Raw genomic sequence first — 19,192 nt, 5'->3', positions numbered from 1 at the left:
TTTTTATGAAATATGATAGTCATATTCTTCTAGCAAAAGGAAATGCTCCTTTTTTTTTTTTTCCTAAGAGCTGGCTATGTGAAGCCCTGACACTGTTACACTGTTAACATCTCACTGGGACTGTGTACAATGTTCTAGTGGATTTCTTCCTGCTCTCATACAGCTTAGTTAGGTTTTATCATTAACTGCTTCCAAAGATATGTTTGTGCTGTCAGTGTGTTTCAAAGCTTCATTGCAGAAAAATAAATAGGTACAACTAAGAACTAGCTAGCACTTGTTGAAACAAATCCTAAAAGAAGTGCCCCATTATCTGGCATGGTATCTCTTTGCAATTTTTTTTCTGCACTGTAGAATCAGAGCATCTTAATTCCTTGCCCATCCTATATTAAATTATTGTGGTAAGAATATATGCCTAATGTCTTTTTGTGTTAATGGCAACAAAATCTTACTTGATCTGGCTACTGATATTGGAAATCCACCCTTTTGATAGAATATGGCAATGTATGTTAAATCCATGTAAGCAAGGAAGCAGTGCAGGAAACCTGGAGACTGAGGCTTCAGCTGGAAGGACACAAAAACATGATGGACAGCTTATCTCTACATTTGTTACTCTGATGCAACTGCAGAACCACTAGCTGCTTAAACTGTTCTATTTCAATAAGTTGTGACAATTAGCTGAATGGGTAAGTTAGTTTTTTGTGAGTCAGTGGGTGAAACGTTTCCTAGTGGTCAAAGAGAGGCCAATTATTAGGTGCTTGCCTGGGTAACCTGTAGTGTTTGTCTCTTTCATTAAGGAAGTCTGTCATGTAATGTTCATTCTCATCATAACTTTAAGCTGAAGTTTTTATTTACTTGCCATCTGAGAATACTAAGCCAATTAATTTAGTGTTTTTCTTTCCTTTTTTTCCTGTCCCCCTCTGTTGTGTTTTTGTTTTTTTCCTCACAATTAGGGTGTAATAAATGTAACTGTGGATGTAATAAATGTCTTTTGAGGGCTCACCTAGAGACCTTTAGTAGTTTAATGTTTCTGAGGCTTTTTTTGGTTACTACCCTTTGCATTCCCAGTGATAAATTTCCAATTGATGAGTTTCCCATTGACAAATTTTCAATATTTATTAACTACGTCTTCCCCAGTGCTGAGTGTAATAGAGAATTGGTATTCTGTCAGGACAGACTGGGACAGATTTAAGATGCATTTACATCAGCACCTGACTGCATAATTCAGTTCTCCTTCTGTCCCTCACTTGTACGTGGAGCTGCAAGTTCTTCAAATATTATATATGCAGGTAGTGATCACTAAAACCTCATACTGTTTCTAGAAAGAATTATTTAAACTTGTGTACCTAGCTCATTTACAAACTGATGGATTTTATTATGTTAGCTCATCTCATGTATGCCAATTATTTTCTCTGTGCACAACTGAAATCCTATTATGATCTTAAACTAAAAGTGAAAACCGGGGCTTTAAAGCACAAAAGAACCCTCAAGGACTCTTTCTAAATTTCAAATAGCTGCCATAAAAGAACTTTTAAAAAATCATATTAACCATGATATTTTTCTTTTTTTATAAACAGGTGATCCAAGAGTGATATTTCCAGAATATATTTGCTTCTTCTTCCAGATAGGAGATAAATGTGTTAAGCTGGCAAAGTGATTCTGGTAAGAATTTTTCACTACTTCTACAGTGAATGTCATTATATGTATAAGTGTTTGCAGTTTTGCTACTAGAAGGAGCTTTCTGTACCATTAGTGCAAACAAACTTGCTTTTAGTTCCAAGGTCTTATTTTTAACCTAATATTCACATATTAATCCATCTGTTATATTTAAATGTTACACTGAAAATTATTTGGCGCTTTTTTTTTGGTTGCACTTTCTGTGCTTGGATATGATGAAAGTATTTGATTTTTGAAGCTTTTACTGCAGCTGTTTATACAGAAATAAAAGGAGTTAAATGTACTGTAGCACTCATTAAGTGAGGTTTGTGTGGATTAAATGATCTTGTTTGCATAGCTGCCATCACTGATTATTGTTTTTGTTTTCCTTTCTTCTGTGATCCTCTTGAGAGTTTTCTACTGCTGAGTCTTGCATTTCATGTCTTGTTTGAGTTAAATGTTTCTCCATGTACTACTGCTGAGCATCCAAAGCAAAATTAATCAGTCTGGGAAGCAGAGCCAATGTTTTTGGTATTTTTTCCAGAACAATGACAGCAGAATTGTCTCTTGAATTAAGCACACACTGGTACTGACTGCTACCTGCTCAGTTGTGCCATAAGGAATACACTGTCTGGTTTAGTTGTAAATTTAAAGCATTGTACTTTTGCAACTCCCAAAATTATCTGTACTTAGTAGTTTTTTTATTTTCCCCTTGAAACAATCTGTATACTGTTGGAATACATAACATGCTATTTGTTCAAATAAACTATTAAAGAATAGGATTTCTGTATAATGTTGTGTAAGTGCTATGTGTTTTACCCTTATGCTTCAAGTCAAAGACCTTTTAGTTGCAGACAAACTTTGAAGCTTGCATAGGGACTACAAGGAAAAGCTGGAACAATGTCATTAACTTTCATTTATGCAGTGTGAGGAAATGCTGTGTTGCAGGCTTTTACTTGTTAGATCTATGAAATCAGTGTTTGGGGTGCTGGGCTGTTAGCTAAAGTTTCACTGAAATTCTGTATGTTTGTTCTTTTCTTTTCTTTCTACCCTACATGGGTATATTGATTGCTCAGTTCAGCAGACACTGTCTTTTGGAGGGGGTGAGGTACAGGGAAGAATCTTTCCTGTATCTTTCCCTTTTTCCCCCCAGTCTTTTGTCTGTAAGGAATGTATTTTCTGATGGAGTTAATTTCTGTCCTTTCCTCTTACAGCTCAGACATGAGCAGTGCCAGTAACTCACTGGCACGGGAATTCCTGACTGATGTCAACAGACTGTGCAATGCCGTGGTACAAAGGACAGAAGCCAAGGAGGATGAAGAAGAAGAAACTCATATGGCAGCACTGGGACAATACTTAGTTCAAGGCCGTGGGTTTATTTTGCTTACCACTCTGAACTCAATAATTGATCAGGTAGTTGCTTCTCTTAAGTGGTTATAGTTTTTGTATTGAGCTTTGGCTGTGTGGATTTGTCTGTTCTTGGTACTGGTTTTCTTTCTCTCCACTTTTTGTGGAGAGTGTGTGAGTTAATTGGGAAGAGTAGAAATTCAAAAAGGTATGTTGTAGTTGCATTCTGTCCTTCAGCAGGAGCAGAAAATGGGAAACTAGATAATCATAGACCTGTTTGCCAGTTCATATTTGACTAAGGCATGTGTGAAGCTCAAGTGTAGGCTGAGTGGAAGGAGACTTGAGCTGCATGTCCCAGAATCATGTGAAGTGTCAAAATGCTTGAGTCAGGTTTTTGTGTTTGAAAGTTATTGATCTTTAGGAGTGAAATCATTCTGATAGTGCTGCAAAGCATTCCATAAAACAATTGTGTTTGAATTCTGTGCTTTCTACAGTTCTTCCCTGCTCTGAAGTTCTTGGTATGTAAATGTTAGAAGCCTAGTAGGAGTGGAGGTTTTTTGGTGGTTATTCTGTGGTTTTGATTTTTTTGCTGTTACATTTTTAGAACAAAGTTTCGAACTTGTCTGGGGCTTCCTGTTGACTTTTTTAAATCACTATTTTGTGCTTTTGACTTTTCTGATTTTCTTTTTTGAGTAATTCTTTTTACAAGGGGGATTAGGTGAGCATTTGTATAGAAACAGTTTAGAGGTATAATAAATATCTTAGATCTTTATTATCTATCATTCTATAGTTATTACTTATCATTCTTTCTGACTGGCTTTAGTCAATGATATTGTTTTTTCAGTGCTTAAAATAGCAAAAAGACATAGGGAACTGAATGCTGAATGGCTTGGTAAAATAAAGAAGGTTAATCTATGTTTTAAAAGTACAGTTGGGTTTTTTTTTGTTTGTTTGTTTGTTTTTTAATTTTTCTTTTATTTTTTTCCTGACATAGGAGCTGACCTGTCGAGAAGAACTTCTGACCCTCCTCCTGTCCCTTCTGCCCTTGGTGTGGAAAATCCCTGTCCAGGAAGAAAAAGCAATAGGTATGTTTTATCACTTAGAGTATTCAACACTTAAAGGAAGTGATTTGTAGTTTTACTACAGAGCAATGTAGTAAAACTGCTACTCTGAAGTTTTACTACAGAGCTGAGGACTCTGTGCTAAAGAGTAGTTTATTGTAGTACATATCCTCTGACATGAAACAAAGATGAGGAATCTGCAGAGAATTTAAATTTTAAAAATGCCAAAAAATTGTGCAGAGAACGTAAAGACTTTTGGTCAGTGTGAAAGGCGATGCTTTTGTCACTGTGTAAAAACTGAACAAGGAAATGGCAGTGATCTGAGTCAGACTTTTTGTTTTGTTTTGGGCTCTTATATTTGTCAGATGTATTCTTTTCCCTCCCAGAGGGTAAAACAAAGAGAATGAAGTAAATGAAGTTGCCTGACTGTTTGAGAGAGTTTCTAAGGACTCATACCCAAAACTCTTCCTGGGCTTTTTTTTTTTTGCTATTTGCAACTCCTCCAAATGGAAGGCTTTTGTTAATGTTTGTAGACTTGGAGTCTTTAAAGGGTCAGTTTCATAGAGGTTTTATGTAATAAGCTTTCCTGCTTGCTGAGATGCATCGTTCTTTTGTGCTCCTGTAATCATGATGGAATTAAAGAAATGTTTTGGTTATTCTGTGACAGCTTAGTGGCTTTTCCAGGGTTTGTTTAAAAAGCTGTTGTGTAAATAGGTTTTAAGATGTTGTGGTTTATACACTACATAATGCACAGCTTTTACTTCTACAAATTACCCTCTCTTAGTACTGAAAGAGTAAGCATGATGTATCCAGTTGTGCACTAAGTCAGGGTTTTTCTTCAGCTGAAGCAAGTTGCCCTGTATTAGGCAGCTTTTTTCTTTCAGTGCTGGTAATATCCTTTCTTTGATAAAGTACTCCTGATAATTTCCTGCCTTCAAAGCAGATTGTTAGTTTCTTAAGTATCACAACAATGACTTTTTGAACAGCATGGCACAGTCGTTCTTGTACATGGAAGCACCTTTTCTTTCAGCTTAAATAAAGTTTATAGTTATTATGTGGGCTTCTGGGGCTTTGTGCTGGTGGGGGCTGATGTTGTTAACTATGACATTTTTCTAAATAATGAATTTATGGGGTAGAGGATACTTGCAGTTGTTTTATGGTAGGTATTTTACTGCCCAAAGCATCCAGTTACAGTTCTGTCACTTCTTAAAAATAACAATGGACTTAATCCAAGAACATTCACAGTTGTTTCTCTGCTTGCTTTTTCGAGAGTTTAATTGGAGTTTACTGGTAGAAATGAAGCAGTAGTACTTCTGTTTTATTCTTCAAAATGTGCTTGCCCTTTGACTCAAGTACTGCATACTTAAAAGTTGGCGTTTTTGTTTTGGCTTTTGTACGAATGTTCAGGACCCTAAACATTATTCCTTTCTGTCTCTTTTTGTCCCTGACTATTTTAAAATCCCATACTTTTATTTCTGCTGCTTGTATTTGGAATAATTAATGCTGAAGTAAAAAGACTGAGGTCTGTATACTTGAATATTTGCGCTGACAATAAGTAGAAAAATATATTTTTTCTACTATTACTAGTACACTGGTAATGTCACCATGCATGCTAAGAGGGCTGTGAGCTACCACACCCAGCTGAGCTGCAAAAAGTGACAATGGAGCATCAAGTTAAAAAGTCCTTTTCCTCCCTTTAGTTTGCTTACCAGATAGTCCTTTCACCTACTTTGGCGACATGTTTTTTTGAGAATGGTTTTTTGAGAATAGTTGTGTCAACAAAAAGTTTTAGGAAACCTTTTAACACACTTTTGTTTAACCCTAAATAGAAAATGAAATAATTTTTCTAGGCTTTAAAAATAACCAGCCCTAAACATGAGTTGTTGCTGCCTGTTTTATACTGAAAATGTCTGATACAGGTGCATGCAAAACCATGACCTATTAAGATACAAATTTGCTGTGTATTTTAAATCTGGAAGTATTTAACTACAAAATAAGGGAAAATGCTTTACATATTCTAATGTTCCTTTGTTATCTTTCTGTTTCAATAGATTTTAATATACCTTTTAGAGTAGACATTTGCCTGACCAAAGAGAATAATACAAGTTCTGTGAAATCTACTCAGGAAAAACTAAACTTAGATGGAAGCACTCATTCATCTCTTCAGACCTCTGCAAAACTCAATCTTAGATCTCGTAGAAGTGGCCGTTTCCGCAAAACCACGCACCGCTACTCCGTGCGTGATGCGAGGAGGTCCCAGCTGTCCACCTCGGATTCCGAAGGCAATTCTGATGAAAAGACTGCTGTAATGACAAAACACAGGCGCTCCCAGTTACTGCAGCCCTTTTTAACCTCTTCTGTTAGGGACAGCTACCCTGGGGGTAGAAGTGATTGCCAGCCTCCCAAAGTGGTACCAGGTTCTAACACCGACGCCCCTAATCTAGAAGGTTCCAGCAAAGTTATTCCAGCACATGAAATTTTGAATGAGCCAACTGCAGGAATGTCTGAGAGCAACATGAATAACTCTCCTTTTGACTTATGCCATGTCTTACTGTCTCTCCTAGAGAAAGTGTGCAAATTTGATATTGCTTTGAATCACAGCTCTGCTCTTTCAGCGAGCGTTGTGCCCACATTGACAGAGTTCTTATCAGGATTTGGGGACTCCTGTAATGTTAGTAGTAACACAGAAAATGAAGTAGTTTCTGCAGGGTGGACGGAAGAACCTGTGGCTCTGATCCAGAGAATGCTCTTTCGAACAGTTCTCCGTCTTATGTCTTTAGACATCAGCAATACAGAAACAATGCCTGACAATTTACGAAGAAATATAACAGACTTACTTAAAGCAGCGTTAAAAATCAGAATTTCCTTGGAAAAGCAACCTGGCCCTATTGCTTCAGGATACAAGAAAACACTACAGCAGCTGGTTCAGGAGGACTATATATTTTCTAGATATCGTCACAGAGCCTTGCTTTTACCTGAGGCTATAGAAGGGGTCTTGCAGATTTTGATCTGCTGCCTACAAAGTGCAGCCTCCAATCCGTTCTACTTTAGCCAAGCTATAGATCTGGTTCATGAGTTCATACAGCAGCAGGGATTTAAGCTGTTTGAAGTAACGGTGCTTCAAATGGAATGGCTGTGTATGAAGAATGAGGGAGTACCTGGGGAAGCCTCAGAGCATCTGAAAGCCCTGGTCAACAGCATCATGAAAATAATCAGCACCGTCAAAAAAGTGAAATCAGAGCAGCTCCATCAATCAATGTGTACAAGAAAGCGGCACAGACGATGTGAGTATTCTCACTTCATGAATCACCACAGAGATCTCTCTGGACTCTCTGTATCTGCTTTTAAAAACCAAGCTTCCAAAAATCCTTTTGAAACTGCTGATGGAGAAGTTGATTATCCTGAGAGATGCTGTTGCATTGCTGTTTGTGCACACCAGTGTTTGCACTTGTTGCAGAAAGTTTCTTTGAGCAGTACCTGTTCTGAGATTCTCTCAGGTGTACATAATGTAGGAATATGTTGTTGTATGGACCCAGAGTCTGTGATTGTCCCGTTGATCCATGCTTCCAAGTTGCCAATATTAAAAAATTTTCAACAGCACATACTGAACATCCTTAACAAATTTATATTGGATCAACTGGGTGGAGCAGAAGTCTCTCCAAAAATTATACAGGCGTCATGCAATATATGTACTGTTGACTGTGATCAGCTCACTCAGCTAGAAGATGCCTTGCAGGGCAATGCCAGTGATGCCAGTCCCACATCTAGTTCCTCTTGCAGAGTTCAGGGAATTCTGCCTAGCACTGGATCTGAAGATATGTTGTTGAGATGGCATGCACTGGAGGCTTATCAGGACATCATTTTTGAAGAAGACAAACTACGTGGCGCACAGATTGCAAGCCATATTTGCCACTTAATTCAAAAGGGAAATGTAGTGGTCCAGTGGAAACTGTATAACTGTATCTACAATCCTGTGCTGCAGAGAGGAGTGGAGCTAGCTTGCCATGCTCAGCAGCAGCTTGGACTGAGTACAGCTGATAAACTCATGTGCAATTACCATAGCCAGGATTTGCCTTCTGAAGTGCTTCAGGTTTATTTGCAGATGCTCCCTCTGTTGCTAAAATCCAGGTTGGTTGATTTTCTGTTTATTAATGGGAAACATGCTAATTAGATACAGAGCTTTGTGTATTTATTACTGATTGGAATGCAAGTTTTGTTTGTACTGTCGGTGGTGTTTGCCTATCGCAGGTGGCAACAAGACAAATGCTTGAGTAACAGGATACAAGCCTAGATTCATAAACTGTAGGAAGTGAGGGCTCTCTACTCACCAGTTATGGTCTTTACAAGCCAAACTCTGTAGCAGCAAATAAAATCTTTGTCTCCAGTGTGACATGCTCTCTGCCTCCTCATTCTTTGTTCTAAAATTAGTCAGGAATGTTTAACAGATCGATATGTCATTTTTCTGTGGTAATTAGAATACATAGTTTTCTTATCAGTTTCCTTTTTCCTTCTAGAATGGTTACTATAGAAACCACCTTTCAAAACTAAGGCTTGATGTTTACTTTTCCTGCAATAACTGTTTTTTAACTTAGAATATCGTGTTAATTTAAGCACAGTTTAAGAACAGGAACCAAAACAACCCCAAAACACAAAAAAGGCACAAACATTCTCCCAAGGCATACAATAGATACTTTTTATTTATTGTTAAATTGATTAAATAATTGTTTAATAAATGTATGGAACGTTTTTCAGAATATGAATGTGTGGTTTTGTCCAGGAAAGATTGATTTTATTTCTCTTGGAGTCCTGAAGTCAATTTAGTGGGTTTATCCAAGACAAAAAGTACTCCAGTTTATGTAAAGGGATTATCTAATACTGTTTTAACTTCTAACCTAACCTGTATCAGAAGCTATTAATTTTTAAAAGTGTACTTAGTGGCAAAGAGGCAAGAGAAATAAAGCTTAGATGAAGTTTAAAATGTCCTTTTTTTCACTGGCTTAAAGGTGGGAATAAATAAGTAAATTATCCGTTTCATTCTAGAGTAACTTGATCAGAGTAAATCTGGTCCTGTGGGAAGGGGATGGGAGGTAAGTAAGGTGGATGTCTACAAGCAAATATAGCATACTAAAAACCTCACAGTTCCTTACCCTAAGTTTTGTATGAACTTAATATAATACTTGGAGAGTAGAAGAAGGAAAAAATAGACTTGGAAGCAAATATATGCAAAGTTTTTTGATATTGGACATGCTGACATAACAATTGCACAAAAACTTATGCTTGAAAGGTATTCCAGAATTTATTTGAAATTCATCATCCATGCAACTAGTAGACAGCTAGGAATGTGTCATCAAGTTCATTTAAGAAGGAATCACTGCTTTCTGGTGAAATCACCAAACAGAGAAATAGCTTCAATTGCTAATAAAAAATTTGGGCAAGGAAATACCACTAAAGAGTGAATGTCATAAATAGAGTTAATTAACCACCTTTACTGTTTTGAGCATCATATATTTTTGTGGTCTGCATTTTAGAGGGAGATATTTCCTACATTATATCTCACAAAAAAGTTCAGTTTTCCACTACAAGCTGGACAATGCTGAGTTAGGATCCTAGAGTGCTGCAGACAAGTTCCTTTTCTCTTTAATTTACAGTAATTTATAGCAATTGCTGACTTACATGAGGTTTTGGGTGCTTTGTAAAGTAACTTTCTTATGCTTTCTTTTGCAGAATAATTAGAGACTTGTTTCTGAGTTGTAATGGAGTGAATCAAATGATTGAGTTAAATTACTTAGATACGTTAAGAAGCCATTCTTTGAAGGTGTTAGAGACCTTGATACTCTGCCTTGATGATCAGCAGGAAGACCAAGCCACACCAGAACTGGAAGGCCTGAACAGTGAACAAAAGGAATCTATGTCCGACTTGCCCACTTCTCTTGGTAGCCAGCATGCTGTTTCAGAAGTTCCTCAAAGCCTGAGCAAGTTTTATGCTGGCTTGAAGGAGGCTTACCCAAAAAAGAAAAAGTTTGTCAGCCAAGACATTCATGTCAACACAATTAACCTGTTCCTCTGTGTTGCTTTTTTATGTATAAGTAAAGAAGCAGATGGTGATCTGGATTCAGCTAATGAGTGTGAAGATACATCAGGATATGATAGTACAGCCAGTGAGCCATTAGGCCACAAATTACCATATCTGTCCCTGGAAAGCCTTACTTTGCCCTCTCTGGAACATATTCATAGGGCTGCAGATATTTGGTCCATGTGTCGTTGCATCTATCTGTATAGTTCAGTTTTCCAGAGACAGTTCCACAGACTTGGAGGCTTTGAAGCGTGCCAGAGATTACTAATCCTGATAATTCAGAAACTTGCAAAAAATAAGGAAAAAGAGCAAGAAAAGAGGGAGAGAGTATTGAGTGAAAGCAGCAGAAGTTCACATGGGAGTCCTCGAACTGAGCTCCTCAGCAAAGATGACTCTGTTCAGCTGGCTAAAAGCAGAGAGGTGACACAATTGGAGCTTGATAGTTCTGGCAATCCTGCTGGTGCTGAGCACCTGGTGCCTGACTCCAGCTCCTGTGACAGCCCTGGGAGTGTGGAACACGCTTTGGGTACTTCAGTTGCCAATCTTGAAGGGATAAGGACTTCTGCAAGAGAAGAGACTGAGTGGGCACTCCAAGGTATCAGACTTCTAGAAGCTCTGCTGACCATCTGCCTACACAGTGCAAGCACCATGCAGCAGAAGACAGAGGTGGAGATGTTTCACCAGGTACTGTGCAACTTTACCTTCCTTTGCTCCTATTTGTTTCATATTATTGTAACAGTAGTTTAGTGAAAAGTTCTTCTAGGGAGGTAAAAACTTTATGCAGTTTTTATGGTACCATTTTTTTTATAGTACTGAAAGAGTACAGCTAAATAATGAGCTTAGTGGTCTGCTTGAGTAGTACTCTTTTCAGAAAGAGTATTCAATGGAGAATGTGTGTGAAAGGGATGCTGCAGGAAAGCTGTGTAGGCAAGATGTGACCACTGTACCTAGTGATTCATGTTGTTTTTTGTTGTTTTTTGAGGATGGCTCTGAGCAGAGCATGGTGCTTGAGAAAAAACTACTGAAGGGCACAGATACTAAAAGGACACCTGAGAAAATTATTTCTTAAGCCTTAGAGGTGGAATAATTCAGTATTCCACAAGAAGTTGTTAATTTACAAAAGACACCTTCACTCTTCTTTAATGTTTAATTACTGTCTTGAATTTTACTTGACAATTTATTGCAAAGCAGGAGGTATTAAGTGCAGGAAAGACCTGGAAACTGGATTTCTGTCTTGAACATTCACTGTTTTTATGATCTTGGACATGTCACACTCTGTCAACTGTTAGTAATGTGATGTGGTTTGAATGCACAGCATACCTGAAGCTGTTTCAAAAATGTTTATTTTTGAAACAGCATTTTCACCTGCAAATTTTAGATAGCAGCATTTTGCCAGATTTTTTCGGTGTGCAGGTTCCAATTTAATCTGTCATGACATATAGGATGAATCTTTATTTCAAGAGACTGGATGAAATCTGGTGGTTTTAGATGAGAAGTCAGATTAGTGTAGGTCAAAGGAGAAACTCCTGAATGAAAGAGCTAGAGTATTTCTTTTAGCTTGAAATAGTAATACAAATCAAAATGTTTTTCTCACCCAAAACACAGAATACTTGTGTGGATGATATCTTACTTGAAATAAGAGAGCAACTTGCTCAGTCAAAAGTGATAGAAACGGACTTGGCAAAGCCTCTCTTTGATTCACTGCTTCGTGTTGCGCTGGGCACTTTTTCTGCTGATCTGGATCATTCTGAAGAAAAAATTGAAAAGGTATGAAACACCAGCTTGTTATTATTCATTCTGAATAATACAAGATTTTCTCGGATTTGTTCTCTGGGTCTTTTTAAACCTGATAGGAAATGTTTAGATGTGTTTGATTATTGTGACAGTTGAAGATGAAATCTCTGCTTCTTGTACCAAAGTGGAATGCTTTTTATTGATATGGTCCCCACAATTACTGCTCAGAAATGAGTCATGCTTTTTCATCTCACAACAGTGTGATGAACTCTTATAGGAAGGGCTTCAAATGGGAATGTTGAGTGACCTTAGTGGCTGTAGACTTCTTCACCTCTTCACCTTTGAGTGAATGTCAAGGTGCATGCTGATGGTGATAGTGGTTTAGAAACAGTTTTAATTCTGCTTCCTAAATTTACTATAAAACTTGATCAGGTAGTTAGTAAGAAAAATCCCTCTTTGCAGATTCAGTTTTTTTACAGGATAATGAAGTATTTTTAACATATCTCAGGTTTCTTGGAAGTGTATGATTAATTTGTTTCTTTCCCCAGTGGGCTTAGAGAAAATAGGCATTTGGACAGTTCTGAATTATTTGCTTTTCTGATCCAAAGATATTTTTTCTGACCAATGACAGTCTATTTGGCTGTATTGTACAGACCCATTACATTGAGAAGGAGCCTGTGTCACAACCTGGAGAAATTTCTGAAGAAACTGAAGAATCACAATGCTGTAGTCTTAAGCTTTTTGCTGAAGAGGAAGGATATGAAGCAGATAGTGAAAGTAATCCTGATGATAGTGAAACGAAGAATGAAGGTAAATGGGAACTTTCTGAATATACAAAGCTGTATTTTGATATAGCAAAGCTTGTTTGTCTTTTGAGATGTACCAAAACAGTGCAAGCACTTTTAATAGATAGAAATAATTAACTTTTTCTTCCAGTAGGATGGAGTTACAAATGGAGAGACAAGTATTCTTACTGAGTGTTACAGAAATTGTTCTGTCTTGGTTGTTTTGGTGTATGTGACTCTTGCTCTAAAGTCATGTTGCTCAAGCGTATTATTGTGATCTAGAAACTCCAGAGATATGCACCAGTAGTTTTTTTGAAAATCAGTGCTCAATTTTTTTTCTTTAGGATTGTAACTGTCTGGTGAAAATTAAATAGTCTAATTGTGTTATAGAATACTAGATTGAAAGGGACCCCAAGGATCATTTGGTCCAGCCTTTTTTCACAAAAGCACAATCTAGACAAGGTAGCCTGGCACCTTGTCCATCTGAATCTAAAGTACCCAATGTGCCACTTTTCTGGGGAGATATTTTCCAATGTCTGATTTGTCATTAGGGAAAACTTTCTCATTGTGTCTATGTGGCATTTCCCCAGAAGTAACATGTACCTGTTACCCTTTGCTTTGTCCACGTGACTTCTTGTAAAAACGGAGTCTACCTTCTTTGTAGACAGCTTTTAAATGGTGATAAGAAATCCTCTAAGCTGCCTTTTCTCGAGGCTGAGCAAGCCTAGTCCCAGTTCTCTCAACCTTCCCTCCTGTCTTTTTTGTGTAGTGGGGACATAACCAAACAGAGCAATCCAGATGTGGCCTGACAAGCACTGAATAGAGTAGGATAAAGGTTTTTTATCCCTGTTGATGATGCCCTTGTTGATGCAGCCCAGCATCCCACTGGCTTACCTTGCCACAGCAGCACATGTTCACTCATGCTGAGCTGGCTGCCCACTGGACCCCAGCTCTCCAGCCAGGCAGATCCCAGTCTGTGCTGCGCTCCTGGGTTCTATTTTCCCTTGTGAACATTACATTTGTCCTTGCTGAACTTCATAAAGCTCCTGTTAGCCCACTCTTACAGCCTGTCCAGGCCTTCCTGCAGGATGGCTCTCCCTTCCCAAGTGCCCACTTCCCCACTCAGTTTGGTATCATTGGCAAACTCCATCAGGGTGGATTGATCCCATCACCCAGATCACTCATGAAGATATTGAACACCACTGGGCCCAATATCAATCCCTGGGGACCCCACTTGTGACAGTGGGGGTTTAAAAAGGATTTACCACCCCCTCTGGGTGCAGCCAGGCAGTCAGTGCCCACCCACTGCACAGACCCCCTGTCTCTGCCCTAATGCATCGGTTTATCTTGGAGGAGTCTGTGGGAAATTTTGGAAAGCCTTGGAGAAATCCAGGTAGATATCCTCTGCTCATTCCATATCAACCCTGCAGGTTTGTGGCTTGTGGAAGGCAATCAGGTTTGTCAAGTACTATTTGGCTTTTCCCAATCACATGCTTCATTTGACTTGATAGCCCCCTTGTTATACAACACATCTCATTATTCTAAACAATTGATGGGCACGTATCTTGCTGTATTCTGTTTGTGTAATTAACTTTAAACATGAATTTGCTTTAATTTTTTTTCCTTTGTGCTGAGCACAGCTGGGTGCTTATGTTCTGGTATGAGATGCAGCATGAGCAGCTACAGCCTTTAATAGAACTGCATCAAACTGCTGCTGTTTACCTGCGTGACTAGGCTTTATCAATAGATTTATGATATTTTAAAAGCATTTCTGAATTAAAAAGTTAATCTGAAAAACTTCCATGATACACTTGCATGTAACATGTGTCTGTACCAAATAATTTTAAATAATTTATTTTAAAGTCTCTCTGAAATGTGACGGGGAGGCTTACATGTTTGGGGTTTTTTCTTGATTATCATGCAACTATTCTGTCATGTGCATTTTCAGAATTAAATAAAAAATTGCTTCATACAGCCTTTTAGTATGAAATTATATAAATTTGTCTCCTTTCTTGGTAAGTTCAAAGTTTGTGTAGAAGCTTGGGGCTCTGTTGCAATGGTTTTAGTGTTGTGTTTCATGAACTGCATATTTTGCCATTTCTGTATGTGTTCAATTCCCAGGAAATGAAGCCAGATAGTTTAAGACTATGTAATGTGAGAAACTGCATCCTTGTCCTTCTGTGTTGGCAGGAAAATAGAAAAATCTGAAGTGGAATATAAAACTATGCTAATCTCTGAAAATTGCATATAACCTAGTGATTATTTCTGTTTTGTACCTGTGAGAAGGTTGGAGATATGTCCTTGGAAGTTCTGCTTAAATATGCCAACTGTATTCAGCTGAGTAAGTTTCAGTAAGAGACATGTGGTTTCTTTTTAGGAGCAGACGCAAAGGCAGAACCAGGATGTACTGGTGCTTCAGGTTACTTTAATGGCCTGGCTGAAAACATCAATCAAGGAGAATTAATCTATCCTGAAATTTGCATGTTAGAATTAAACTTGCTCTCAGCTGGTAATGCAAGTTTGGATGTGCTTGCTCATGTATTCCAAAGCTGCCTGAATATCATCAATCAGAAGGAGAGGAATGCCACTGTCCTTATAGAACAGGTAAAAATGTTATTAACAGAGGTGGCAGTTTAGCGGTTGTGTATTTTTAATTTTATCATACGTAATAGAGTGATCTTGAATATTCACACTTTTCATGGGATTTTATAAGATGTGAAACAGTGTAAATGACTGATATTGTCAACTGCATTGCATTTAAGTTACCAGGAGCTAAGTAATTTATTTAAAAGTATCTGTCCTACAAAGCTTTTGAGTTTTTCAGGTGTCTTTCTTTTATCAAGACTGTTCAATCCCTACAGATAGATTTTATGATTGTCAGGGCCTTAAGGAAAAAAGGGCAGATATCTGCTTGTATGTATGTATATGTAAGCATTCTCAACTTTTTATTGAATATGTACTTTTAGAAGCCATGAATCATGCACCTGAAAAATATTCCATGCTTTTTTCTTCATAACTTTGTATTAGAAGTTAGTTGTGCAAATGGTCATGCCCTCATGATCCTTTGGAGTTTCTTTCAGTTGCCTTTTTTAACAATTAAAATGGGTATCCTTCCTGCAAAAGTTAATGATTTGACATTCAAAGTCTCTCTTCTGCAACTGAACTGTACAGAACACGAACGATTGTTCATTGGCAAATATAAACACAGTCCATTATTTCAAATAATCTTAATTATCATTAAAATCAATAGCAGGCAGGAATCGATTACAAGAATTTATTTCTTAGTTCTTTGAGCTGGGGAATATTCTTCAGATATTCATTTTACCTATTCTTTTGTACAGGGAGCTGTTAAACACCTTTTGGGAGGATTTCTGAATATATTGACACAAACAGAATCTAGTTTTCATGGTGAGTTAAAGGTCCAAGTAACTTAAATATTGGTTTTTAAAATCTAATGTATACACAGTCAAACAGTGCAAATGCAAAATTGACAAAGGAAATTCATTGGCGTGTGAATTTATGCAGCTGCTTTTTTAACTTGCAAGAAAGTTTAGTGTAAATATAGGGTTATTTCTGAGTTAGTGGAAATAAAGAAATACTGGCAGATGTGAAAATGACAATTGAAACCATAAACACTAGTGTGACAGTGTTAAACACTGCTGGGAAAAAATAGCAGGTGATGAATTCTCATTCCATCACAATGTAAGCCTGTATTTCCCATTTCTTTGTAACGCAGATCTTGATAATGCCTTGAGTTTTATTTCTAACTGGAAAGCTGCTAGCTAATCCAAGAATGTGGAAGCAGATGAAATGTTTGCCCTAAGGTGGATTCATGTATTGAGGGTGCTTCACAACAGGAGGTGATGTAAGCCCATCCCAGGACTTGGATCCATGGTGGCTTTGTGGGCAGAACCTTTGCCAGGCAGACACTTGGTTCTCAGACTTTCACTCTGTTTTGCAGACCTGGGACAAAATTTAGAATAGCACTGATTGATTCAATAAAATTCTGAATTATAGTGTCAGGAAGTACTGTTGGACCTCTTTAGAATTCATCTTGTAATTTTTATTGGTTCCTCAATCTGAAATGGTTTTGAAAAACACTTTCAATTAGAAATTAATCTTTCCTCATAATAGTATAGAATATGAGTCTTTAAAACTTAAAAAAATCCATTTCAAGAATATTATTATTTCCTTATTTTTAGCATGTCAGATGGTGCTGGTAGATCTGCTGGTTTCCTTGATGAGTTCACAGACTTGTTCAGAAGAGCTGACTCTTCTCCTGAGGATATTTTTGGAGAAGACACCTTGTACGGTATGTAGGGAGTAACACATAGCAAAATTCAGAGGTCTAATGAGAAAAATGAAGCAAAAAGAAAATCCTTTTGTGCCCAATAATTTGGGGAAATAAGGAGATGCACAGCAATGTTTGAACTGATTAAAGCCAATAAAATTTGGTTGTAGAAATAGTTCCTCCCCAAAACTGGAAAAGGAAGGAGGAAGTGAGAAGAGAAGGGTTTTGAACGGTGTGGTGGTCCTGGGAACTCTCTTCAGCACAAGAAACCAAGGATCTTCTCAAGGAGACTGATATTGTGGTTATGGATGACAGAACAATAATACTGTAAAATTAGAAGCAATTTCTTTAAAGTTATGAGGCATCTCACTATTTGGAGAATGCTTTAGCAGCAGGAATTACTTTCAATTGTGTCCTAAGTTGGTTGGTTTGATGCTGGAATCTACTGCTTGTGTGGGATATACTGCTGAAATAACTCTGTTGGTTTCTGTGAGAGTCTGTAGAAAAATACAAGTGGAAGAAAGGAAAAAAATTACTGGGCTGTGTGAAATAATACCAAACCAAACAATAGAGTCACAAGTCAAATTTTCAATGGTAGCCTGTAATTATCAGCCAAATAACAAGAAAACTTTTTGGCTTAAGGGCTTAGCTAGTTTTGTTATTGGTTATGCAGTAACAAAGTCATGGCCTGTGTGTGCTTTCTTAACCAGCCTTAAAACACAGGGTAAAAGGTGATATCTTTTTATGCACATAACAGGAGTGAGATAAGATTGTGCAATGACCACCTGCTGTATTTCAGCTGACTCCTAAGCAGGGTAACTTGAAATCTGATCTGCCCAGACTAAATCCCCAAAGCTTTGTTGGCCCACAGTCTGTTGAAGTTGCTACCTGATGCTTTGCCAATGTGTTTAGGTTTGGATGTACAAACTCACTTCTCTTGGTAAAACATGAGTCCAAGTTTAAATGAGGAGTAGGCTTCTATTTACTTACATGGTACTTGACTACATGATGTAAACAGTTTATTTTTTCTTCTCATTTATTTGTTTTATTTCTTTTAGGAGGTACTACTCAAGGGTGTATTGAAGATTGTAGACACTAATATTTATATGAATCCATTACAATACCTTGCCTTTCCTTTGCTGAATGGCACAAATTTGAGCAGCAATTCCTCACAAAAATGTGCTGGCACTTCCAACAATAAAAGTGCTGGACTACTGAAAAGAGCAAAATTGTCACAGAGTAAAAAAGAGGCAGATGGTGAAAACTTGAGTCACCAGCTACTTTCTTCTTGGCATGTAGCCCCAATTCACTTGCCTTTAGTTGGGCAAAATTGTTGGCCACACATGTCTGATGGCTTCAGTGTCTCCCTGTGGTTTCGTCTGGAGTATGCTCATGAAGCAGAAAATACAACAGAAAAGGGGAGAAAAGTCAAGAGGAGAAGCAGACTCATAGCTGTTAGAGAGAACAGTTTTGACAGCACAGGTGAGGATATAGTATTTTGTTTTTATTTAGGTAGCACTGAAGGATTCTAGTTACAAGTATTCCAATCTATGTACTGCATACAAAAGTTTGAAATTTTATGATTGCTATTGAACAGCAGTGGTAGTATTTCTGATTTTTTTATTACTACTGTACCATATACTTAGAGATGCAACATTTCCACCCCTAGTTCTTGAATTAGATTAATGCCTGCTTCCTTAGAAATGTATTATTCTCATTGAATTTGTAACTTCAGTAACATTTAAACATTTATGCTACTTCATGTTATGATGAAAATAATAAATGCTGCAGCTGTAGTTATAGAAAACAGCTGCTCGAGTTTATTTGATTTCATGTATTGATGATCAAGCCTCAGGCTGACTCAGTTTAACTCCTCTTAACTTTCCTTGTGTGTGCACCATGTAAATACCAACAGTATTTTCTGTCTGTGCTTTTGTAGGGACTCAACTGCTCTCAAACTGTTCTAAGCAGAATCTTTTGGATTGTAATTTGTAAAGGGAAAATTCCTTATTTAAAATGTGTTCCATTCACAACACTTGGAATAATTTACTCTTTTTTCCTTCTTTTTTGTATTTAAATAGAATGAGGGAAAACCCAACCCTGTAACCTTGAAAATCACTAGGGTTGCTTTTGTTAGGTCTGTGCTTGTGCTTGGTAAAGTAAGAATACTGATCATGCTTGAAGGGTAGGATGATTTGTGAAGAAAAATCTGAAGATTTCTTGGTGCACACTGATAGTTCAACATAGG

General features: G+C 37.5%; 1 protein-coding gene across 2 annotated transcripts in view; it reads left to right on the top strand.

The window, feature by feature from the left end:
• Positions 1-19,192, top strand: part of LYST (lysosomal trafficking regulator) — a 77,517-nt gene that overhangs the window by 11,797 nt on the left and 46,528 nt on the right. For both annotated transcript variants that reach the window (XM_058021813.1, XM_058021812.1), the window contains exons 2-12: positions 1,575-1,659; positions 2,868-3,066; positions 3,995-4,085; positions 6,113-8,189; positions 9,786-10,818; positions 11,740-11,901; positions 12,522-12,678; positions 15,031-15,257; positions 15,995-16,061; positions 16,856-16,965; positions 18,003-18,426. In XM_058021813.1, the coding sequence (XP_057877796.1) occupies positions 2,875-3,066; positions 3,995-4,085; positions 6,113-8,189; positions 9,786-10,818; positions 11,740-11,901; positions 12,522-12,678; positions 15,031-15,257; positions 15,995-16,061; positions 16,856-16,965; positions 18,003-18,426 (4,540 nt within the window). In that variant the 5' untranslated portion in view covers positions 1,575-1,659; positions 2,868-2,874. The remainder of the gene's footprint in view (positions 1-1,574; positions 1,660-2,867; positions 3,067-3,994; positions 4,086-6,112; positions 8,190-9,785; positions 10,819-11,739; positions 11,902-12,521; positions 12,679-15,030; positions 15,258-15,994; positions 16,062-16,855; positions 16,966-18,002; positions 18,427-19,192) is intronic.

The sequence above is a fragment of the Melospiza georgiana genome, chromosome 3, assembly GCF_028018845.1.
Source record: "Melospiza georgiana isolate bMelGeo1 chromosome 3, bMelGeo1.pri, whole genome shotgun sequence".
In the NCBI taxonomy this organism is placed as follows: Eukaryota; Metazoa; Chordata; class Aves; order Passeriformes; family Passerellidae; genus Melospiza; species Melospiza georgiana.
The sequence above is the reverse complement of the archived record's forward strand: the minus strand, read 5'-3'. Positions and strand labels throughout refer to the sequence as shown.